General features: G+C 34.9%; 4 protein-coding genes and 1 long non-coding RNA gene across 17 annotated transcripts in view; 4 read left to right on the top strand and 1 right to left on the bottom strand.

The window, feature by feature from the left end:
• The window catches only part of LOC141375604 (uncharacterized), a 2,138-nt gene extending 980 nt beyond the window's left edge, over window positions 1–1,158 (top strand). The window contains exon 2 of the long non-coding RNA XR_015497359.1: window positions 1–1,158. This exon is cut by the window's left edge and continues 630 nt beyond it. This is a non-coding gene — a long non-coding RNA (uncharacterized LOC141375604).
• A 1,568-nt stretch (window positions 1,159–2,726) lies between these two features.
• Window positions 2,727–7,689, bottom strand: LOC103911487 (uncharacterized). Of its 4 annotated transcripts, none has more exons than XM_087264447.1 (4): window positions 6,032–7,689; window positions 3,869–3,958; window positions 3,625–3,755; window positions 2,727–3,528 (listed from the first exon to the last, which is right to left on the bottom strand). In XM_087264447.1, the coding sequence occupies exons 1-4, from the start codon at window positions 6,177–6,179 to the stop codon at window positions 2,767–2,769; spliced, it is 1,131 nt and encodes a 376-aa protein (XP_087120573.1). In that variant the 5' UTR covers window positions 6,180–7,689; the 3' UTR covers window positions 2,727–2,766. The 4 variants fall into 4 exon arrangements, with proteins under 4 accessions (XP_087120573.1, XP_087120574.1, XP_087120575.1 ...); XM_087264448.1 differs by having other exon boundaries at window positions 2,727–3,480; XM_087264449.1 differs by having other exon boundaries at window positions 2,727–3,432.
• On the top strand, window positions 5,839–11,863 carry LOC101883687 (calreticulin-like). Of its 3 annotated transcripts, XR_015497750.1 has the most exons (6): window positions 5,881–5,919; window positions 9,700–9,880; window positions 10,310–10,448; window positions 10,546–10,638; window positions 10,767–11,014; window positions 11,111–11,863. XR_015497750.1 is itself a non-coding variant. In XM_087264450.1 (4 exons), exons 1-3 carry the CDS (start codon window positions 5,905–5,907, stop codon window positions 10,617–10,619), a joined length of 228 nt encoding a protein of 75 aa, XP_087120576.1. In that variant the 5' UTR covers window positions 5,839–5,904; the 3' UTR covers window positions 10,620–10,638; window positions 10,767–11,863. The 3 variants fall into 3 exon arrangements, 1 of the variants encoding a protein (XP_087120576.1); XR_015497749.1 differs by lacking the exon at window positions 9,700–9,880 and having other exon boundaries at window positions 5,880–5,919; XM_087264450.1 differs by lacking the exon at window positions 9,700–9,880 and having other exon boundaries at window positions 5,839–5,919; window positions 10,767–11,863.
• A 1,396-nt stretch (window positions 11,864–13,259) lies between these two features.
• Window positions 13,260–15,966, top strand: LOC141375600 (uncharacterized). 4 transcript variants are annotated; one of them, XM_087264445.1, is made up of 4 exons: window positions 13,260–13,614; window positions 14,687–14,776; window positions 14,890–15,020; window positions 15,261–15,966. In XM_087264445.1, the coding sequence occupies exons 1-4, from the start codon at window positions 13,485–13,487 to the stop codon at window positions 15,924–15,926; spliced, it is 1,017 nt and encodes a 338-aa protein (XP_087120571.1). In that variant the 5' UTR covers window positions 13,260–13,484; the 3' UTR covers window positions 15,927–15,966. The 4 variants fall into 4 exon arrangements, with proteins under 4 accessions (XP_087120571.1, XP_087120569.1, XP_087120570.1 ...); XM_087264443.1 differs by having other exon boundaries at window positions 15,117–15,966; XM_087264444.1 differs by having other exon boundaries at window positions 14,890–15,092.
• A 1,624-nt stretch (window positions 15,967–17,590) lies between these two features.
• Window positions 17,591–23,718, top strand: part of eps15 (epidermal growth factor receptor pathway substrate 15) — a 41,817-nt gene continuing 35,689 nt past the window's right edge. For 3 of the 5 annotated variants that reach the window (XM_087264434.1, XM_087264433.1, XM_087264432.1), the window contains exons 1-3: window positions 17,591–17,635; window positions 21,952–21,993; window positions 23,518–23,607. In XM_087264434.1, the coding sequence (XP_087120560.1) occupies window positions 17,609–17,635; window positions 21,952–21,993; window positions 23,518–23,607 (159 nt within the window). In that variant the 5' untranslated portion in view covers window positions 17,591–17,608. The remainder of the gene's footprint in view (window positions 17,636–21,951; window positions 21,994–23,517; window positions 23,608–23,718) is intronic. The other 2 variants (XM_087264436.1, XM_087264435.1) reach the window with 1 other exon arrangement.

Genomic DNA, 23,718 nt, shown 5'->3' with positions numbered 1-23,718 from the left:
GTGAGTTTCCTGGGCATTCTGGGGAAAAGGTTTGGAGATGCTGCACTGCAAGATATACTCATTTATTCAGAAGTTGTTGCTCTAGGATCTATCAATGGAGTGATGAGTGGTCATCACTATAACCACAGCATGAGGACACACAAACATCTGTATGAGAGTCTGCAGCTCATCAGATTTTTCAGTTTCTTAGACTCTTTGCCACCAGAAGACTGAAATGAGTGTTTGACTGTCATAAGTGAGATCATATGTGCATTCCAGAACAGGATAATGGATATTTTGTATGAAAATTAAAAAATTGTCAAAATGTGTTTAAAATGTAGCTTTTGTTGTGGTTTTCGGTTTTTCTCTTAATGAATCAAACTCAGTCTGGAGGTTATGAATATCAGAAGAGTATACTTTATTGTCGACAACAAAGGAGATTTGTGACCCCCAGTAGCATCTCTGCCTGAAAATTCTGTCTCACTGATGTTCTGGCCTGCTTATATACTCTTTTGCAGCTGTTTTTCACATTGTTCTACATTTGTCACACAAGATCCCACCTAGTTTTAACCCCTGACCCAAACCTGGTAACCATGTATCTTATCCATCAATACCTGACTTTTTCCACATGTGATGCTCTATTCTCATCCATTTCTTGTGACACCTTAGTTGTTTACTCAGGCCATCTCCCCTTTCTAACTTTACATAGTACCTTAATTCTTCTAATACTATGTAAGTCAACAAGCAGATTATACACATACAATTTGAATAGATAGATTAACTTCACACTTTAAAGAGTATAAAATCCACTTCACTTTCAGGTTCTGATGATAGTGATAAGGAGAGTAGTGATGAGTAAAAATGATCTGTGTCACATGTTAGTTCAGTTTGAGCTGTAATAAAGTTTCTGTAAAATTTGTACATTTTTGGCGTTATTGAAAAATTTGTGCAGCAGACCAGCATTTCATGTCATTTCAGCCAACTTGGACCAAAATTGATTTTATTTTTAACGTTGAGTGATACCTTAGTGCTACTGAACATTTTTGAAAAATAAAACCTAACAAACATGTTTAAGTTCAAATATCTTCTTCAGTGTTATTAAGAGCCAATATGTGAAGTTGAGGTGGGTTGTAAAAAATGCTTAATTTCATGGTCTTTAATTAAAATTGAGTAGATTAATGCACCAGTACTTGTCTCATATATGTAGCTACATGTACAAAAGTGAATTTGACACATTATTGTGTGTTGCCAAAATGCATATTAATAAAGTTACAGGCCAAACTAGCAACATAAGATTTTAGTTTTTTGTAAATTCCTAATTATACACATTTATGCATCTTGACAAAAAACTGCAGTATTTTTTTATGGAGAACTTTTAACATAACATCCATAAGGGTGCTGTCTATTCAGAAATGCATAAAAAAGTAGTGCCCAGATGTGGGAACAAAAACCATTTTCTAGCTACTTTCTTACTACCTTATGGCCTATAGTGCGAGATCCCACTGGATTTTATCATGGATGTTTTTCATTTATGACACTTTCAGGCAATATAATAATAATAATAATAAATGAATAAACATAAGGCGGAGTAATTCTAGGATTTTTATTTTAGAGGGGATCAAATCTAGTAAGGGTATAATAATAATAATAATAATAATAATAATAATACATGAGGTGGCATGGTGGCTTGCTGGGTAGCACTGTCACCTCACAGAAGGTCGCTGGTTCAAGTCATGGCTGGGCCAGATGGCATTTCTGTGTGGAGTTTTCCCCATGTTCCTGTGGGTTTCCTCTGGGTGCTTTGGTTTAACCCACAGTCCAAACACATGCGCTGTAGGTGAATTGGGTAACCAAAATTGTCCGTAGTGTAAAGGTGTGTGTTAATGAAAGTGTATGGGTGTTTTCCAGTACTGGGTTGCGGCTGGAAGGGCACTCGCTGCATAAAACATATGCTGGAACAGTTGGCAGTTCATTCTGCTGTGGAGAATCCTGATAAATAAGGGACTGAGCTAAAGGAAAATTCAATTAAATTCAATTCATCTTGATTTCCATAGCACGTTTAATGTAGATTGTGTCAAAATAAATGAATGAATAATAAATGAATAAACATAAGAGGAGATTCTACTAATATTTAGCGGGGCTCAACCCAAATAAGGGTAATAATAATAACAATATTAATAATAACAACATCAACAATAACAATAATAATAATATAAAAGTAATATATAACTAATAGGTTAGGTTGTAAATAAATTAATTGCATTATGGTAACATTGAGTATTGATTACTGAATAAGCAAATACAAGACCTGTTTACTGTGCCATCTAAATTTGACTATTTGCGTTTCTATGCTCAACATTTTTGTTTCCACGTATAAGAAAAAGGAGAAAAAAAGTGTGCACTTCTCTAATTCAAATTAAAATAAATGAAATCTCTTACTTTAAGGCATTAAAATATTTCACAACTGGGTCATTAAAAACAATATTTAATACAAAGCTTGTGATGTTCATGTCTATGTTGTCGAATAATTTCTCAACATGACAGAATGCTACTGCCACACTGTAGATTTGAATTCAGAGATATATTATCATTTAAAACATGGTAGTTTCATAAAGTATGTGTTCATAGTTTAGCAACATGTGTTCATCATGTTTTTAGAAAAAATAAAATCACCAACACAACTCCAGACACAAAACTCAACACTTTTCAACAGACAACTGAGCAGACAAACATAACAAACAGAAATAAACAGTTTTTTTCCAACAGTTTTATTTTTTCTTCAGCAATTCAAATCTGTAAATAATAAAAGAGCACCCTTTTTTTCTCATTCACCAAAGGTTCCTCAGCTCTGCTCTGGAGATCGTCTTTTGTGTCAGTTTTCTTTACTCTCCTCCTCCTCCTCTTCTTCTTCTTCATCTGCTCCTCCATTTTCGTACTCTCCTTTATCTCATCACTGTCACTTTTCTTTTTCCTCCTCCTCCTTCTCTTCTTCTTCTTCACTTCCTCCTCCTCCTTCTCAGCTTCCTTTGTCACACCAGAGTCCATTTTGTTTTCCCCCTCTGCCTCCTTCATCTCCACCTCCTCCTTTATATCTTGTGTACCAATTTTCCTTGGCCTTCTTCTCCTCCTCCTCTTCTTCTTCACTTCCTCCTCCTCCTTCTCAGCTTCCTTTCTCACCTCATTGTCCGTTTTCTCTTCCTCCTCTGCCTCTTTTATCCTCTCCTCCTCCGTCACTTTCATCTCCACCTCCTCCTTTATAGTGTCCTCTTGTGTACAACTTATCCTTGGCCTCCTCCTTCTCCTCCTCTTTTTCTTCACCTCCTCTTCCTTCTTTTCACCCTCATTTATTTCATCAACGTCCTTTTTGTTTTCCTCCTCCACCTTCACGTTCTCTTCCTCCACCTTTACGTTCTTGTCCTCCTCCACCTTCAAGTTTTCTTCTTCCTCCACCACCTCCATCTCATTTTCCTCCTCCACCATCACGTTCTCTTCCTCCACCACCTCCATCTCATTTTCCTCCTCCACCATCACGTTCTCTTCCTCCACCACCTCCATCTCATTTTCCTCCTCCACCATCAAGTTCTCTTCCTCCACCACCTCCATCTCATTTTCCTCCTCCACCATCACGTTCTCTTTCTCCACCACCATCATCTCCTTTTCCACCTCCACCTTCATCTTCTCTTTCCTTTTCTCCATAATGTCATTTTTCATGGTCACCTCTTCCTCCATCCTCCTCCTCCTCATTAATTCCTCAACAGTGATGTCATTTTCACAATCTGTTAAAGGAGAAACACATTGAACAGTCATTTTCAAAGAGACCTTAAACTCCAGGTAAAATAAAGCTGAAGTTTATTTATATCATTATATCTACGCAGTAATAATCGTTTACCTTCTGAAGATCTCAGACACCACATCTTGCACAATGACTGGAAAAAACGTGCAAGTCTGTTCTTTTTGTTTTTCTTCATGTTCACCTCATCTGTTAAAAGAGAAATGATTGCACAGTCATTTCAGAAGAAATTAAAAATATATATTTGTTATTTAACTCTTCTGTAAAGTTTTGCAATAGACCATTTTGAGAAATGTAAACAATAACAATGGTCCTAATCTATTTCCTGATTTATATTTTTAATTTCTCTAACTTCCGGGAATCAAAAATGTCCACATATTAATTAATAATGTTAAAATTAACGTGAAGATATGATTGAATTGCCTGTTGTTACAGATATGAATTAGTATGATAACAAACAGGAAATGTTCATCGGCCAATGACATGACCACATTGAAATGGCCTACTTTAACCATGTATTTTTGCATGGCATTGTATGATTATTTCAGGCCTGTAACCAGGAGGGGCCAGAAATAATAAAGCATTTTTATTTTCACTATCCATTTTCACTATTTATGATGTATGGTCCAGAATTTACCCTATACCTAAGCTCAGTTGTCCGATTTTGACTGCTGTGCCATCATATAGTGAATATAAATAGTGAAAATAGAAAGGTTTTAAGACTGATGTGACTTCAGCTAGCAACTTTCCCCAATGCTAACAAATGTTTTTCATGAGTCCAACATACAGTTGTGCAGAAAAAAACAATCTGAAGTAAGTGAAGTCATCTTTCGCTACTGTATTGTTTTTAAGCCAACATTTCACAAATAACTTTGATTTTAAATCTTGGACCTTACTCTTGAAACAAAAAAGGACCAACAAAAAGGTTTGAAACATCAAAAGTGGACCATATTATAATTAATTTGAATACAAATTTGGCTATTGTTGTTTTGCATGAATTTTCACATGTATTTTTTACAAGAGAGGCTAAAATGTAATTAATTGTTGAGCTTTACATTAATACATTGTAATACCCAATTAAGGCAACTGAAACCATTTGAGTAAAAAACAAATTTATATGAGTACTGTGAACTTATTCCATTGAAGTTGAAGTGTTGAGGTATTTAATTGACTCATTATCTTCAACACTGAGATCAAAACTCTTCAAATGAGTAGAATTAACTTTCAGTAGATTTTGAGTTAACTACACTTACTTCATTTGATAAAGTTGACTGTTGGGTTTTACAGTGTAGTATTAGTAATGGTAGTATTGTTGTTGTTGTTGTTGTTATTATTATTAGGTTTTAATTATTTTTTATTCAAACATCCAAATTCTGACTGAGGTAAGTTGAACGTATTGGCCAGTTTGTTGTTTGCTAAAAAATGACAATAAGCAACAGTTTTTAAAACTTTTACATATTACTATTTTCCCCCAAAAGATTTATAATGTAATAAATTTGTATTTTTAAAATAAGTAAATAAACATCTTTATTATACATTTTTAGGAAATATTTTTTTTATACCAAAAAGTGTAGTTATTATGACCATCCGGCAAGCTAATCCAGCTAAAACTGTGCTTAAAAAGTCACTAAAACCCAGTATTTGAACTGAAAAAAAGGTGTATAACTGCCTTGAGAAAAAAGAACCACCCCTTATTCCAGGAAGCTACATGGGAATGTATGTATTAGAATTGATTATAATATTTTTTATACTTTTCATGGTATTTAAAACTGGTTAGGCCTACACAAATGGTCAATGCACCAAAACATGTTCAGAGCCCTTTTATAACTTAAAGTAAATACTTTATTTTAATAAGGGATTTGAGACTAAAGCTGTAAAATTCATGGAGACTATTCACAGTTTCAGAACATATTTATCCTATTTGTTACCTGTGAAGCTGTAATTTATGGAATAACCATAAATTAATATTTATATTATAATATATTAAGATTTTAGGCTACTTCTTATACATTATATTATTTCAATCTACTAGAATGTCAATAAAAGTCTCTTTATTAAACTGCAGAGTTGAGTTTTTAACATCAAAAGTCGATACAGACGAAATCAATGTCACATAATGCAATTCACAACACTTAATGACAACGGAAACGGTAAATTGACACATTTTTTTACAGGTTACTTGGAAAAACTTGATGGAAAGGGGGCTTATTAACCTCTAATCGGGAAAATGCCTGAACATTCATTCGTATCACAATAACTTGCCATTGGTGCCACTTGAAGAGACTGATTTTGGAAAAGAGGACTTCTTCATTTTCACTCGTGCTCCGTCTTCGACGCTCGTGTTTTGAGGTTCGAGCTGGTATTGGTCAACCATTGTAACAGGATTTTCGGCTTTCGCCAGACAGGGCATTTTATCGACAGTTGTTGAATCAAATCGTCGTTCAGCTGAGAATATTCGCAACAAACTACACTAACACCACTTCAACAAACCAACAAAAATACTTTTCAGTTAGAGCACATCCTACGCGTCATCGGTCACCTCACGGCATGTTTACTTTTAAAGACAAATGTATGAAGATGAATGCAAATGACATAAAACATATACAATTCAAATTAATAATCCATTTAAAACAGCTTTTTCCCTTTAGATTATTTATACAGCGAGGATATAAGCTGTTTTAAATGGATAATTTATTTAAGATATAACTGTAAACAAAGAAGCACAACAAATGAAACAAACGCACCTATACACAACGGGAATGTATTGACTTAAATAACATATATTCATTTGAGGTATTCCGCTTACTTAATATGATCCACCCAGCAAGACATATGCCATTACCACAGGAAAAAAATAAGTGTCATAATAGTAAATACTTTAAACCATTATAGTAAGTGTATTACACTTTATTTACAACAGGTTGTTGATAAATGCATGTTAACAAGCCTATAAAATAGTTAAAGTACTATAAATTACTAAATTATTTTTATATGGGTTTGTAAAGTCATATTGTTTACATGACTTATTTGAAATACTGCAATATGGAATGTAAACTTTCATTGAAAATATTGCAATTATTGTCACCTGACATCATGATTTAGCGATTGTGTTAAATGCACTTTAATCTAGTTTTGAACACCCCTGCTGAAAAAAAACAGCTAAAACCAGCCTAAGCTGGTTGGCTGGTCTTAGCTGGTTTTAGCTGGAAGTAGCTGGTTTTAGCTGGTCTCCCAGCCTGGCCAGGCTGGTTTTAGCTGGTCTCCCAGCCTGGCCAGGCTGGTCAAGCTGGTCTCTCAGTTTGACCAGGCTGGTTTTAGCTGGTCTCCCAGCCTGGTCAAGCTGGTTTTAGCTGGTCTCCCAGCCTGGCCAGGCGGGTCAAGCTGGTCTCCCAGTCTGACCAGGCTGGTTTTAGCTGGTTTCCCAGCCTGGTCAAGCTGGTTTTAGCTGGTCTCCCAGCCTGGTTAAGCTGGTTTAAGCTGGTCTACCCGCCTGGTCAAGGTGGTTTCTCTGTCTAACCAGGCTGGTTTAAGCTGGTTTTAGTTGGTCTGCCAGCCTGGTCAAGCTGGTTTTAGCTGGTCTAACTTGGCCAGGATGGCTTTAGCTGTTTCACAACCTGTTTTTTGTTGTTGTTGTTGTTGTTGTTGTTGTTGTTGTTGTTTTTAAAGCTAGTTGGTCTACTGGTCCAGATGGTTTTCATTTTACACAATTACAAATGAATTGTTATTGTAACAGATGAAATTGTTGCACTGACAAATTCTAATTATTCTAGTTAGTTAATAATATCTGAGAAGAGTCTAAAAGAAAAATTATTAAAGTTTTTTTGCAAATAAATTATAGCAGAATTTACAAAGTACTCTTATTTCTTTTATTATGGCTCTTTTCAATACCGGTTGGTAAGGTTTTTTTCATTTTAGCACTGTTGAGTTCGATCTTAAATGCATCTGAGTGGCCATAGAGTTCATTGCTCAATAAAGCGCAAACACAGATACTTAAGACACACTTGAATGTTTGAAAGCTACGTCTATCAGCTGATCTGATTTCAAATGCTCTAGTGTCTGTGTATCTGTGTTTGCTCTTGAAGTCAAGTTTAAAGTCTTTATTGTCATTCCGATACATGTGTGGACATACAGAGAAACGAAATGTTGTGTTTTGCAGGACAACGGTCCTCATAAATGAATCATAAATGCAAACACAAAAACTATGCATAACTAACATGTACTATAAGATACTTAACTATACACATATAACAGCCTATACAAGTGAATCTGGCCTATAAGCAATGTTTAAAGAGGTAGTTCCCCCAAAAATGAAAATATACTCACTATTTACTCACCCTCAATTGGTTCAACGGCTTTGAGGTTTTTCCTTCTGTAGGAAAAAATATTGAAGTCAATGGTTACAGGTTTCTAGCTTACTTCAAAATATCTTCTTTTTGTGTTTGAGTAGGTAAGGTAGTAAATGATCACAGAATTAAAATTTGTCCCTTTAAAACAAGCACAACAGTGTTCAAATGTTATCTGGAAATGGAAGTTTTAAAAATTTCAGTATTGATTGGTGCTGAAGTGGATACTTTTGACAACCCAGACCTCTCTATATACAGCCCTATGATTTCCGTGATGCGGAAACTGCAGAATCTACATCTAAAATCTGAATTTGCTGTATAATTGTCGCGGAATTTGGTAATTGTTTGAATGAATAAGTCAAAAGTAATTCTGTACACGTAATCAAATCACAGTATATCAATATTTATAAATAGTATCAAACCACTAGATACTATTTAAGTTTGAGATCTACATTTTCTGCTTCTCTGTGCAAATGAATGGCACGTTTTGGTTTATGACACGGATACTGAAGTGTGTGCATGATGCTCGTGGTGTGGTCAATCTGAACACATTAGAAAATTTAATATTGTTAAAATTGAGTCTAGAAAAAATTAAGGGATGGAAACTACAAAATAAATTCCAGTCTTAAGCTGAGGCTTTTATTTCAGTGTGTTAAAGTACTTTCAACTGAAACAGAATATTGAGCTGGAGGCGGGGCTTGCTTTTTGTTTATCATCATAGGGGTGTGGTTAGGAATATTGTGGTTGTCAAACTGAATTCAAAATACAAGTGCAGAAGCAAATGCTCTGACTTGCATTGAAGATTAGCAAAATGCCCAATTCACACGGGGCATCAACGCTTCACATTCACTTCAAACGGGTGACGTCAAACGTTGCTGAACTGAATTGTGGATCCGTGTTGTTTGCTGCAGAAGTTGAGACTTTCTAAACTTATTAATCACCAATAAAAGCGTCTGCCAATCAAATTGCTTCATACAATTTCCCCAGCTCAGACAGTTGATTGCCGGCTAGTTTTATTGGCTGACGCTGCTATGATGATCGTGTCAGCCCCAACTTCAGACACGCCCTCTGTCAAGCATTGATGCTAAAGTCTCGTGTGAATCAGGCGAAACAGTGAATTAACCTGCACAGATTAATTGTTCTCCTAAAGATTAACAATGTGCGTTTTTAATTTTTATAACGATTTTAAAAGTAATTTTAAAGAAAAGTAAAGCAAACTTTATAGAGCCTTTTTTGTCTACAGTTTTAGTTTGATATAACAAGTAGCGACAGATCTTTAGTTTACTGTTGGAGTAAATACATTGAAGTAAAATATAAGGTGGCATTTTGTTTCTGTTAATCCATTGTTGATTGTTTTATCGGAGGCACATGTGAATGTGAGCTTCAGTTTGATTTTGGTAAAAAGAGGTGGGGTTTGTGTAAATCAAATGATAGGAGGAGTCTTGATTGGAGAAAAGAGTTTAAAAAAACTCATTCTCAATGAATGAATATCTCAATGAATCAATATTATGCATTTAGAAAATCAATCCAGTTAATCATCATTCCACATCAAATTCATTATATTGTACAATTTCTGTTTTTGTCTAGGGCTGCACAATATATCATTTCAGCATCAATATCGCAATGTGAGCATTTGCAATAGACACATCGCAGGATCTGAAATGTGGAGTCCAGTTTATACCTGAACAGGAGCCACAGTTGGAAATAAACATGATTTATTGTAACTCTACAAATTTACATTTACAGTTACATTTGCATATTTTTTAAGGTCTGTGAGTGTGAAAGCATTCAAGTATAACAATTCATAATGTTTGTAACTTGTAGAAAGATTAATTAACTGTATAGAGGTTTATTTTACATTTGATCATTTAATTCATGTGCCTGAATACCTCCTAGACTGTTTACTTTTATTTTTTACTACTGTTTTTAGCAATGCTTATGAATGGTTTATTATATTTTACGCAGATGTACTGGCCTTCTTCTCTTTTCTATTTCTATTCTATTCTTTCTAAATAGAGCCATTCAAGTCATTCATAGAGCCATTGAAATTATGCTCAATATTGCAATGTGTATCGCAGAAAAATAAAATATCGATATGTCTATTTTTTTCCAATATCGTGCAGCCCTATTTTCATCTGTGTGAATACTGGGTTTTTTGCTGTTTGATTTCCTAAATTAAATTGTGAATCTCTTGAAGGTTGAGTGGAAACCCCGCCAGATCGACAATTCTGCTCACAAGGGGAAATGGGTGCACCCTGAGATTGATAACCCAGAATACACTGCTGACAGCGAGATCTATAAATACGACAGCATCGGAGTGATCGGACTTGTGGCAGGTAAATTAGCAGTTTTCTTCCTTTACATCCCAAACATGACTACGTTTTTCTGATATTTAATAACTCATTATGGACTCTTTTGTTTTAATTCCATTAGGTGAAGTCTGGCACAATTTTCGACAACTTCCTAATTACCAACGACCCCAAGTTGGCAGAAGAGGTCGGCACTGAGACTTGGGGAGCCACAAAAGTACACATTTTTCCTATAATTGTTATTATTATTATTGTTGTTGTTGTTATTATTATTATTATTATTATTATTAGCCCCAATAAATATTTGTCCGTTTAATTGTAGTAATTCATCTATTGTTGTTTAAGGATGCTGAAAAGAAAATGAAGGAAAGCCAAGAAGAGGAAAATAGAAAGAAACATGATGAAGAGGAAAAGTCAAGAAAGGAGGAGGCAAAGAAGGAAGAAAAAGGAGAGGAAAAAGAAGAAGAAGATGAAGAGGAAGAACAAGACGAGGACGAGAAAGAGGAAACTGACTCTAAACTTAAATACGAGTTATTTCAACAGAAACTAATGAAGAACGCCTCATGACTGATGGGGTACAGGAAAGAGAACTGGTGTGATGGATTCTTCTGCTGTTTTTTGTTCTTTCTCACAACTACAAACCTATTTATAGATTGACTTTGTCATAATTTTCATTCTTATTTTGTCAGGTCTCTAAGAGTTTCAGTCAGGGAGAGTAAAAGGGAGCTAATGTGACACAACAGACCCACGCCTGTACGTAATATCGTAGGAATTTAGCGCTCTTGTTTACAAATGATTTCAGATATCCTGTTTGCTAAGCAATTCTGTGTGACACAAAACTTGAATCATAACCATCATCAGCTGGTAGCTACAATTCTCAGATTACCTCAAACACTACATTTACTTTTTGTTAATATTGTTGAGCAGTTTTGAGGTACTTTTGCCACTATTTTGTCTCCATTTCACAGCTGTTACAGAATATAGGAAAGTGGTTTAGATCTCCTCTGCAGCATTTTGGCTTGACGCAGTTTTGTTTGTGTGTGTTTGTCTTCGAAAAAGCGAGAGAGAGAGTTTTCATTCATTCATAACCTCTTACTCGCTGTCAGTCTATTTGTAATCAGGTTTAAACAAATCTTTGTCATGGTTTCCTGAAAACAGCTCTGGTCAACAAAAATCTAAAAGTTCACCTACTTGCTTTGCTGTAAGCATTAAACTGAATAATTTCCTCATCCTACTGATCTGAATGTTTGGTTAAAGTCAATCAACATCAACAGTTTTTCTCTGAGTCTCTTCAAATCTCGTTTGTTTGTCCTTTAATGAGTTTAAAGATATATTTTGTACTTTTTGTCTTCTGAAGGATGTTCCTTGACACAGAAAGAAAAGCTATGGTATGACAGTTGTTGTCCCAATAATAAAACTACAAAAAAGAGTAAGATACCCAACCTAAGTGTCCTGAATACATATTTATTTGTAAAAAAATTATTAACCAGTTAAGCTATGGCCAAACTAAACATTCATTCATTCATTCATTTTCTTTTAGTCCCTTTATTCATGAGGGGTTTTTGACCCCCCCCCCCCCCCCCCCTTGTTTTGTTGCCATGTCCATGTTTAATGACAATAAAGTTGAATTCAATCTAATCCAAATAAATAAATACAGTTCAAGTCAGAATCTTTAGCCCAACCCCCCACCCAATACTTTTTTCCCCCAATTTCTGTTTAACGGAGAGATTTATTCAACACATTTCTAAACATGATAGTTTTAATAATTCATCTCTTAATGACTGATTTATTTGATCTTTGCCATGATGACAGTACATGATAGTTTACTAGATATTTTTCAAGACACTTCTATGCAGTTTAAAGTGACATTTAAAGGCTTAAAAAGGTTCCTTAGATTAACTGGGCAAATTAGGGTAATTATTCTTGGTTGTAAATTTATTTTAAGAAAGCTAATTTAAAATGTAGAGATTGCATTAAGATAGAACATAGATAAGACATTCGAGTGATATTAAAACACACCTAATTAAATAAAAAATTAAAAGTAGAAATGGTGCATTTTAGGACTGTTGGGCCTGCTTAACCCCCAATAAAAAGAGCATTTGCTGTGTAAAATATGCTGGAATAGTTGGCGGTTTATTCCGCTGTGGCAACCCCTGATGAATAAAAGAACTAATCCAAAGGAAAATGAATGAATGAAGATGATGTAAGTTGAGACGATTAGAAAAGTAATTGTGTGTTCAAAACTAGATTAAAGTGCATAATCGCTAAATCATGATGATGTCAGGTGACAAATAATTGCAATATTTTAAATGAAAAGTTCCATCAACATTCCATATTGCAGTATTTCAAATAAATCATGTAAACAATATGATTTTACAAACCCATATAAAAATAATTTAGTAATTTATAGTACTTTAAGTATTTTATAGGCTTGTTAACATGCAGTAGCATTTATCAACAACCTGTTGTAAATAAAGTGTAATACACTTACTATAATGGTTTGAAGTATTTACTATTATGACACTTATTTTTTTATTGTGGTGATGGCATTTGTCTTGCTGGATGGATCATATTAAATAAGCATAATACCTCAAATGAATATATTATGTTAATTAAGTCAATACATGCCCGTCGTGTAGGTGCGTTTGTTTCATTTGTTGTGCTTCTTTGTTTACAGTTATATCTTAAATAAATTATTATATCTTAAATAAATTATCCATTTAAAACAGCTTATATCCTAGCTGTATAAATAATCTAAAGGACAAAAGCTGTTTTAAATGGATTATTAATTTGAAACGTATTGTGTTTTATGTCATTTGCATTCATCTTCATACATTTGTCTTTAAAAGTAAACATGCCGTGAGGTGACCGATGACGCGGAGGATGTGTTCTAATCGTAGTTCCAAATGGAACATCAGACTTGCAAACTGAAAATGTTTTTGTTGGTTTGTTGAAGTGGTTTTAAGGAGGTGTAGTTTGTTGCAAATATTCTCAGCTAAACGACGATTTGATTCAACTACAATACTGTCGATAAAATACCCTGTCATTAGATCTCAGTGGTTGATGGCGAAAGCCGAAAATCCCGTATCAATGGTTGACCAATACCAGCTCAAACCGAGCGTCGAAGACGGAGCAAGGGTCAAGATGGAGAAGTTCTCTTTCCCCAAATCAAGATCCTCAAGTGGCACCAATGGTAAGTTATTGTGGTACGAATGTTCAAAATCTACTGAAAGTTAATTCTACTCATTTGAAGAGTTTTGATCTCAGTGTTGAAGATAATGAGTCAATTAAATACCTCAACACTTCAACTTCAATGGAATAAGTTCACAGTACTCATATAAATTTGTTTTTTACTCAAATGGTTTCAGTTGCCTTAATTGGGTATTACAATGTATTAATGTAAAGCTCAACAATTAATTACATTTTAGCCTCTCTTGTAAAAAATACATGTGAAAATTCATGCACAACAACAATAGCCAAATTTGTATTCAAATTAATTATAATATGGTCCACTTTTGATGTTTCAAACCTTTTTGTTGGTCCTTTTTTGTTTCAAGAGTAAGGTCCAAGATTTAAAATCAAAGTTATTTGTGAAATGTTGGCTTAAAAACAATACAGTAGCGAAAGATGACTTCACTTACTTCAGATTGTTTTTTTCTGCACAACTGTATGTTGGACTCATGAAAAACATTTGTTAGCATTGGGGAAAGTTGCTAGCTGAAGTCACATCAGTCTTAAAACCTTTCTATTTTCACTATTTATATTCACTATATGATGGCACAGCAGTCAAAATCGGACAACTGAGCTTAGGTATAGGGTAAATTCTGGACCATACATCATAAATAGTGAAAATGGATAGTGAAAATAAAAATGCTTTATTATTTCTGGCCCCTCCTGGTTACAGGCCTGAAATAATCATACAATGCCATGCAAAAATACATGGTTAAAGTAGGCCATTTCAATGTGGTCATGTCATTGGCCGATGAACATTTCCTGTTTGTTATCATACTAATTCATATCTGTAACAACAGGCAATTCAATCATATCTTCACGTTAATTTTAACATTATTAATTAATATGTGGACATTTTTGATTCCCGGAAGTTAGAGAAATTAAAAATATAAATCAGGAAATAGATTAGGACCATTGTTATTGTTTACATTTCTCAAAATGGTCTATTGCAAAACTTTACAGAAGAGTTAAATAACAAATATATATTTTTAATTTCTTCTGAAATGACTGTGCAATCATTTCTCTTTTAACAGATGAGGTGAACATGAAGAAAAACAAAAAGAACAGACTTGCACGTTTTTTCCAGTCATTGTGCAAGATGTGGTGTCTGAGATCTTCAGAAGGTAAACGATTATTACTGCGTAGATATAATGATATAAATAAACTTCAGCTTTATTTTACCTGGAGTTTAAGGTCTCTTTGAAAATGACTGTTCAATGTGTTTCTCCTTTAACAGATTGTGAAAATGACATCACTGTTGAGGAATTAATGAGGAGGAGGAGGATGGAGGAAGAGGTGACCATGAAAAATGACATTATGGAGAAAAGGAAAGAGAAGATGAAGGTGGAGGTGGAAAAGGAGATGATGGTGGTGGAGAAAGAGAACGTGATGGTGGAGGAGGAAAATGAGATGGAGGTGGTGGAGGAAGAGAACTTGATGGTGGAGGAGGAAAATGAGATGGAGGTGGTGGAGGAAGAGAACGTGATGGTGGAGGAGGAAAATGAGATGGAGGTGGTGGAGGAAGAGAACGTGATGGTGGAGGAGGAAAATGAGATGGAGGTGGTGGAGGAAGAGAACGTGATGGTGGAGGAGGAAAATGAGATGGAGGTGGTGGAGGAAGAAGAAAACTTGAAGGTGGAGGAGGACAAGAACGTAAAGGTGGAGGAAGAGAACGTGAAGGTGGAGGAGGAAAACAAAAAGGACGTTGATGAAATAAATGAGGGTGAAAAGAAGGAAGAGGAGGTGAAGAAAAAGAGGAGGAGAAGGAGGAGGCCAAGGATAAGTTGTACACAAGAGGACACTATAAAGGAGGAGGTGGAGATGAAAGTGACGGAGGAGGAGAGGATAAAAGAGGCAGAGGAGGAAGAGAAAACGGACAATGAGGTGAGAAAGGAAGCTGAGAAGGAGGAGGAGGAAGTGAAGAAGAAGAGGAGGAGGAGAAGAAGGCCAAGGAAAATTGGTACACAAGATATAAAGGAGGAGGTGGAGATGAAGGAGGCAGAGGGGGAAAACAAAATGGACTCTGGTGTGACAAAGGAAGCTGAGAAGGAGGAGGAGGAAGTGAAGAAGAAGAAGAGAAGGAGGAGGAGGAAAAAGAAAAGTGACAGTGATGAGATAAAGGAGAGTACGAAAATGGAGGAGCAGATGAAGAAGAAGAAGAGGAGGAGGAGGAGAGTAAAGAAAACTGACACAAAAGACGATATCCAGAGCAGAGCTGAGGAACCTTTGGTGAATGAGAAAAAAAGGGTGCTCTTTTATTATTTACAGATTTGAATTGCTGAAGAAAAAATAAAACTGTTGGAAAAAAACTGTTTATTTCTGTTTGTTATGTTTGTCTGCTCAGTTGTCTGTTGAAAAGTGTTGAGTTTTGTGTCTGGAGTTGTGTTGGTGATTTTATTTTTTCTAAAAACATGATGAACACATGTTGCTAAACTATGAACACATACTTTATGAAACTACCATGTTTTAAATGATAATATATCTCTGAATTCAAATCTACAGTGTGGCAGTAGCATTCTGTCATGTTGAGAAATTATTCGACAACATAGACATGAACATCACAAGCTTTGTATTAAATATTGTTTTTAATGACCCAGTTGTGAAATATTTTAATGCCTTAAAGTAAGAGATTTCATTTATTTTAATTTGAATTAGAGAAGTGCACACTTTTTTTCTCCTTTTTCTTATACGTGGAAACAAAAATGTTGAGCATAGAAACGCAAATAGTCAAATTTAGATGGCACAGTAAACAGGTCTTGTATTTGCTTATTCAGTAATCAATACTCAATGTTACCATAATGCAATTAATTTATTTACAACCTAACCTATTAGTTATTTTTTAATTTTATCTATGATTATTTTTATATTATTATTATTATTGTTGTTATTATTGTTGTTGTTATTATTATTACCCTTATATGGGTTAAGCCCCTCTAAAATGTAAGTAGAATCTCCTCTTATGTTTATTCATTTATTATTCATTCATTAATTTTAACACAATCTACATTGTAAAATGGCTATGGAAATCAAGATGAATTGAATTTAATTGAATTTTCCTTTAGCTCAGTCCCTTATTTATCAGGAGTCTCCACAGCAGAATGAACTGCCAACTGTTCCAGCATGTTTTATGCAGCGAGTGCCCTTCCAGCCACAACCCAGTACTGGACAACACCCATACACTTTCATTAACACACACCTTTACACTACGGACAATTTAGTTTACCCGAATCACCTATAGCGCATGTTTGGACTGTGGGGTTAAACCAAAGCACCCAGAAGAAACCCACAGGAACATAGGCAAACACAGAAATGCCATCTTTCCCAGCCACGACTTGAACCAGCGACCTTCTGTGAGGTGACAGTGATAACCACTGAGCCACCATGCCACCTCATGTATTATTATTATTATTATTATTATTATTATTATTATTATGATTAATATTATTATTATTATTATTATTATTATTATTATTATTATTATTATTATTATTATTATACCCTTATTAGGTTTGAGCCCCTCTAAAATAAAAATCCTAGAATTACTCTTCCTTATGAATATTCATTAATTATAATTAATATTATTGTTGTTAATATTATCACCATTATTATTATTATTAGTATTGCTTGAAAATCTCATGAATAAAAAATATCCGTGAAAAAAAGAGGGATCTCGCATTAGGTCACCACTTCTTCATCTCCTGATCCAGGTATTCCCTTTCCGTGTTTTATTTTATGTCCTCCTATTCCACTAAGAACTCTATTCCAGTGTCTATTTTGTAAGGCGCCATCACCAGTCATTGGCTGTCCCATCATCACCAACAGATCCACCGAACAATGCACCGCCGGGTTTTGTTTTGCTCCAATCCACCAAGAACTCCAGTGCCAGGTTTTGTAGCATCCCTATATTGCCCATTGCCTATCGCAACGCAGGATGAACTAGTGGGAACAGAAACACTATGGCTGCCAGTCTCTCCCTGACTCAGGTAACCTCCCTTTCTACACAAATATAGCACTCTTCAGGCCACTTTCCAGCGGTTCTAATGGGTTTACCAGATCTGTTGAGCTTTAAATGTGCGCTTTAGGGCGAAAAGCGATCACAGCCCGCTGTCTGGTCGCAGCTGTTTAAAGTTGTTTTCAGCCATTTGCTTGTGGAGAGAAAAAGTTTCAGTGTGATCTTTTAGGGACTTGCGTTAGGGCGTAGCTTAGTGTGTCAGTGTTAAACTAGGGTGGATTTACATGTATTTTTTTTCTAGCTTTTTTCGTAGCTGCTGTTCATCTAAAGTGGCAACTTTTGTTTGTTTTCTTTTTAAGGTCATGTTTCTTTAAAATGTCTCGCATATGGACGTGTGGAGGTTCTTGTAAAACTGTCGTTGAAAACTTGAAAGAGGAGCTGCAGTGATGATTACGACTTCATTTTATGGCACAATGACCTTTAAATGATCGTATTAAGGCCATTTTTTGACATACATTGGTTTTGGTTTAGTGGTGTGTAATGTATTAGTATATGGCAGTCTGTTTATAGTGGCATTGTAAAGCAGCAGGAAGTTTTGCTGCACTGCTAGCTCAGTGTTTCTCTATTCATCCTTTTAAAAATAGGAACTAGACATTGTTTGGTGCTAATATAGTCCAAAACGTCTGAATTACATTTATTGTGTGTATTTTTATTTTATAAACTTTATTGTTCTACTCGTAACAACTTTTTTGGGATTCTTTTCGACTGTTTAAACTAGTTAGCCTGCTAGCTAAAGCATTTTTGACACTCGCCCGCTAGCTGGCTAAACTGATGGTCAACCTTCAAAAAAGGTTATAGTTGAGTAATATAAGTCAAAAAGTGCCAAAAAATCTCTAAACATTTAAGTAGGAACATATTTCCTATGTGCTCTTTGCATGTTCTGAGCAAATATTAATGTGACATTTATAGATAATATCTGACTGCATGTGCATTACATGCATGGAGTCATTTATAACAGTTTTTATAGTCCACAGTTAATTATGCATTGATTGAACTGATGGTCTGAAATGCTCCTCACTTTGCATCTTGTCTTTTTTATTGCTTTAAGAATAAGACGTTTCTTTAATGGCAGTGGTGGTTGTAGTGTTGACCACATGCAGCTGATGGTGCTCTTAGTTTAGAAGCAAAGCACACATGCATGAAATATGCATTTCAGCATTAGCTCATCGAGAATACTAGGAGGAGAAGGACATACATCTGTCATGTCTTTAGTGTTTTCTGTGCAGCCAAAGAGCATAGGTTTGGTAAGAACTTATTGCAAGGAAACAGGAGGTAAAAGAGCATTTCCAGCGGTTTGGATGTGACATTTGCAGTAAAAACTCAAAACATAAATTTACAGAGGAAATATATATGTTACCATTATATTGAAACATATGTTTATATTTTCCAGAACAACTGACCAGAGTTAAGAGATCAGAAAAATATCAATCTGTAAATATGTTAATACATTAAATAAGGGAAATAAACATGCGTTGTGGACGTGACCAAAAAAGGATGTCTGAGTTATACAACATACTTTGTAGAAATTCTGTGAGTTAAACGGCACATTCCAAAAGAAATTATGCTAGTCAAAAGTATAAGAGTTGGCTCTCTAGAACAAACATAATTGATTTTATTTTATTTAATATTTTTGCATTTATGCGGAAAAAGTGTGTCGTTATGGATGTGACTGATGTGAAGTTGACTTTGGTAAATCAATTATTATAGTTTAAAAACAATGAGAGAGATTTTTAAGTATTTCTAAAGTGCGGTAAAATACTTGCTTACACAAAACACTTACTGTAGAAATGTTTACCATATTTTGGTTAAAACTTATTTTTTTCATGGCAAGGTGGACATTTGCATGGAATTGTTCAAAAGCAGAATTATGTATTTGAGTCACAAAGCCTTTATCTTAAAAATTAAATGTGACTGATTGTTTTCTGCTCGGCTATATTAAGTTATTGCATGTTTCTCATATTTGAGGCCATAATACTCCAAATGTCTCTCTTATTGCTACATTGTTCTGTTGTTGATTCTTCTAGTCTGTTCAAGTTTGGTATAGATAAAAAACCATTGGGTAATAAAAAGGGTGATAAAAAAGGGAGTGCAACCTTAAACCTGGTGTTGTTATAATGGCAATATCTATAGATAACAAAAATGTTTGATTTCATAATTGTAATTTCATTAATTTCTAAAATTAAATGTGAAAAAAAATCTAAAACAAGTATTGAACGTGTACACACGGCAAATATAAATACTTGGAAGCAGCCATGAAATAGTTTTGTTTTAAGGAATCCCACTATCACAAAACATTTATCGCAATCAGAATGTTGCTTTTACAAAAACATGCATCTGTGATGTTGTGTAAATAAACCTTTAATCATATTATACTTGTAGTTATAATACTTGTTATTACATTTGACTGTTCCTAGAGTGTGTATGGGGTTTGGTTAAACAGCCTTTTCCTCCTTTGGTCCTACATTATGGAATGAAATGCAGAGTGTTATCATGTTTGAAACAATTCCATCTCTAAATGTTTTGAAAAATCTTTTGGAGTCTTATCTGGAAGAATCATGTGAATGTTTTGCCTATATTTTAATTAGTGATATTTTATGGTCGTCTATTTTTGTATATAAAACATTTTGTGCTGCCATTCAGGCACGTGCACACATAGGGCTCAACCTGTGCAGTGCACATGCCCTTTTTAGTCTTGGATAGAAAGTGCCCTTCCAAAATGATCAAAAGTGCCCCCGCGACGCGGCACACCCTCGGTCCCCCCGCCCTTCAGTAGGCGCGCGACAACACCGCTCTTCAGAACGCGCGCAACAACAACCAACCCCACCCCCCCCCCCCCCCCCGGTCTTCAGAACGCGCGCAACAACAACCCCCCCCCCCTCTCAGAACGCGCGCAAAAAAATCTTCAAAAAATTTCTCCTGCACATGCCCTTTGGATGGTCTCTGCACGGCCCTGCTGCCATTTTGGCTAGGACCCTCTGGTAGAAGAGATGCATATCACAATGGGAAATTCCTGGTAAAATATATGATAAATAAAAAAATAAAAATAAAATGCTATCTTCATGCACCTGGAAACCCGTATTTGTAATTACAGAATATATATTATTTTTTATTTCATATTTTAGTTCATTGTTATGGTTACTTTTAAAAAGTAAAGTTCTAAAACAAACAAGTCCCCTGAATTAGTTAATAAATCACAATGTAATATTTGCAGCATTAATTATATCAGTATTCTGCAGCTCTAATAGTTTTTTAAATGCATTTTAGCAGTTAGATTCTCTGTAGATTTGCTTAATGAAGATGGCATGAATAAAATGTCAGTGCAGTTTTTTTAGATTTACTTTTGTTTTATGTTTAATTATACTTTACTAAACCTTTTGTTTTGTAGGGGCATAGTAACTTTAGGAAGAACATGCCAGAATAAAGCTCAGGAAATGAGTTGGAATCAGAATAGCCTGAACGGCCAAAATAGTTTCAGGTTTTTTTTTTTTCTAAAGAAGCAAAACAAAAACTCCTACTCCTTTCTCAGCAGGGCAAGGAAATGTTTGGTGGCACAGAATATTGTGTGCCAGCACCGCATTAGCATGCACCAGTAACCACCTGACGGGAGACAGACAGAGCTGTTGAACTACAACCAAAAAGCAGTTGGAATCTGGCAGAACTTCGCCTAACATAGCCAGAAAATCAAGTTGATGCTCATGCATCACAATGATGTCAGCTATGTAAGAGCGTATGAGCTTTGTAATAGCTTTTGATTGGCAGAGGGATTGGTGTTTACTAAAAACTTTAAATCACAATTATGAAATTTTCTTAATATTATATTTCACTTGATTCGTCCATATGTTATAAATTAGCCTCTTGGCCGTGACTAAACCCAGTGTCGATGATCTGGTTGCGCAAATGTGGGTTCTGCCTGACTATTGTGTATCAAAACTCAACAAAAAGCTCAGTGTTAATGTGACGCTCGCCTCAGCTGAGAATGGCAGGAGACTTAAGAAAGCCACTGTTAATGAGTGGATGCATGTATATTGTACATCTTTAAATAAATAAAAGGTTTCCAAAAACTTAAAGTCATTTCCAAATCATTTGTTTTCACTTTGCTGGAAATGCTCACCTGGTTGCCAGATGGTTTTAACGTTTTCTACAGAGATCTGAATGCATCTTTGTTGCCAAGAAAGTTAGTAGTTTAGAAGAATGCACTGTTTGCTTGATTAAATGCTTTATCATTTTAAGCTGTTTAAATAGATCAATTAATGCTTTTTAATGGTGTTTTATTGTATTCGGTTGCAGCTTTCAAGTGGGAATCCTGTCTATGAGAAGTATTATCGGCAGGTAAGGGTTCTATCAGCTTTTTTTTTGTGTCTCATGTCTCATTTTGGCTTCAGGGCGCTTGGTGAAAGAAGAGAAATAAAACTCTAACCACTCTGTCAGTTTGAGATAAAAGCATTTTGAGGCTTCTGCCTCTGTAAGTGTGCTTCTCTCAGTAAGAGGATGCCGCCATGAATTAGTGATGACTTTTTCCAAACTGAACAGGACAGTCAGTGAAGAAGACTGTAGCATGGGGTTTAAACATTTTGCTTCTGGTTTTCATTCGAATGAATATTTCCAGCTGAGTTTTTGTGCATTAGATTGGACCCATTTTTTTGTGTCTTGTGTTTTAAAAAGAAAATTTATTTAATATCAAACGAAAAACACCCGAAGACTTTAATCTATGGCTTTTAATTTAATTTATGGCTGAAATTGTAGCTTTGCTATTACAGACTACTTTTTAATTCTATTAATATTAATTGATTAAATGGTTAAAATGTATGTATTAAATCATTTTTTGGTTGCTAATCTTTTACTAGCTTGTTACAAACTGAAAAAATTAAATTTGTCATGCTTTCTAGGTCATCTTTTAAAGCATGCAGACCTTTTTTTTTTCCAGTGTAACTGAAGCTCTCTGGGCTTTTTTTGGTCAGGAAAGAAAAAAAGATGCTTACACATGCTCATGAGAACCTCTCCTCTATTCTATAAAACATTAAATGAATGCTAATAATATTTAAGATACAGCATGAGCAATATAAGCTGCAGTTTATTTAATGGCCACCGCTAATAAATAGTGTCAGATAGAGATGCACAGAGCATTTTTTAAATAATATTTAAAATTTTTTATGTGCAATTGGCATACCAATGTTTTATTCAGTTTTTTTCAGTTTGGCTGATATCTGTCCACACATACTGCATTGCAGATGTTTTATACTACAAAATCTGTAACTGAAAAGTTAGGAGAGATCAGAAGCTAAAGGCGGAGAACAGATGCACTAGAAAGATATACCTCACTGACAGGCAGCATGTGGCTGAACCATAGTTAAATGGTCAAACATTCACACATTCTACTGTTTTATACTTTATTTATTTCCTTGAGAAAATTAAATGTATGTTGGTTATAAGAGTTTAAAAAATATTGTATGGATATATTGTAAAGCATTATTTAGCATGTTATTGTGTTATTAATGCACAGCCTTAAAACCAACTTTAACCTTCATTCATTTCATACTGCTGCAATTTCATTATATTTTCAACTTTAAATAAAAAGGGCTAGACGGATCATAGTTATTAGGCAGTTTGAACAGTATTACTATGTCTGTGATGTGTAAAGTATTGGGAGAAAATCCTAAATGCTATTGCGTGTTCTGTAAGTTGCTGGCTGCAGTTTTATTTAATGGCCACTGGTGTCGCTAATAACAATTGGATTCTGATTTCTACAAATAGCTCCTTAAATTTGCAACAATTTTTCACAATATTAGATTTAAACTGTATTTTCTGATCATAGAAAAACATATCCTTTGCTTACTATGCTTTATTCCACAACAGGTAGATCCGTCCAGCAGCGGGCATGTAGGAGCTGGTGATGCAGCCTTGTTTTTAAAGAGATCTGGCCTTGCAGACCTGGTCCTTGGCAAGGTAACTTCAATTAGCATGCTTTCAGTAATAGCAGTGTGGGAAATGCAAATCAGTGAATCGATTAACGCGTGCTGGAGACATCAAGATGACTTAAATAGAACAAAATAGATG

This window comes from Danio rerio, chromosome 8, assembly GCF_052040795.2.
Source record: "Danio rerio strain M-AB ecotype USA chromosome 8, GRCz13ab, whole genome shotgun sequence".
In the NCBI taxonomy this organism is placed as follows: Eukaryota; Metazoa; Chordata; class Actinopteri; order Cypriniformes; family Danionidae; genus Danio; species Danio rerio.
Note: the sequence above shows the minus strand (reverse complement) of the source record. Positions and strands in the feature narration are given on the sequence as shown.

Bases quoted from the DNA above. Each gene is read 5' to 3' on its own strand.
- LOC103911487 (XM_087264446.1), bottom strand. From the start codon at position 6,179: ATGCCCTGTCTGGCGAAAGCCGAAAATCCTGTTACAATGGTTGACCAA. The intron at 3,959-6,031 runs GCAAGTTATTGT...CTCTTTTAACAG, and splicing joins CTCTTCAAGTGGCACCAATG to ATGAGGTGAACATGAAGAAA. The intron at 3,756-3,868 runs GTAAACGATTAT...CTCCTTTAACAG, and splicing joins GTGTCTGAGATCTTCAGAAG to ATTGTGAAAATGACATCACT.
- LOC141375600 (XM_087264442.1), top strand. From the start codon at position 13,485: ATGGCGAAAGCCGAAAATCCCGTATCAATGGTTGACCAATACCAGCTC. The intron at 13,615-14,686 runs GTAAGTTATTGT...CTCTTTTAACAG, and splicing joins ATCCTCAAGTGGCACCAATG to ATGAGGTGAACATGAAGAAA. The intron at 14,777-14,889 runs GTAAACGATTAT...CTCCTTTAACAG, and splicing joins GTGTCTGAGATCTTCAGAAG to ATTGTGAAAATGACATCACT.
- LOC101883687 (XM_087264450.1), top strand. The intron at 10,449-10,545 runs GTAAATTAGCAG...TAATTCCATTAG, and splicing joins AGTGATCGGACTTGTGGCAG to GTGAAGTCTGGCACAATTTT.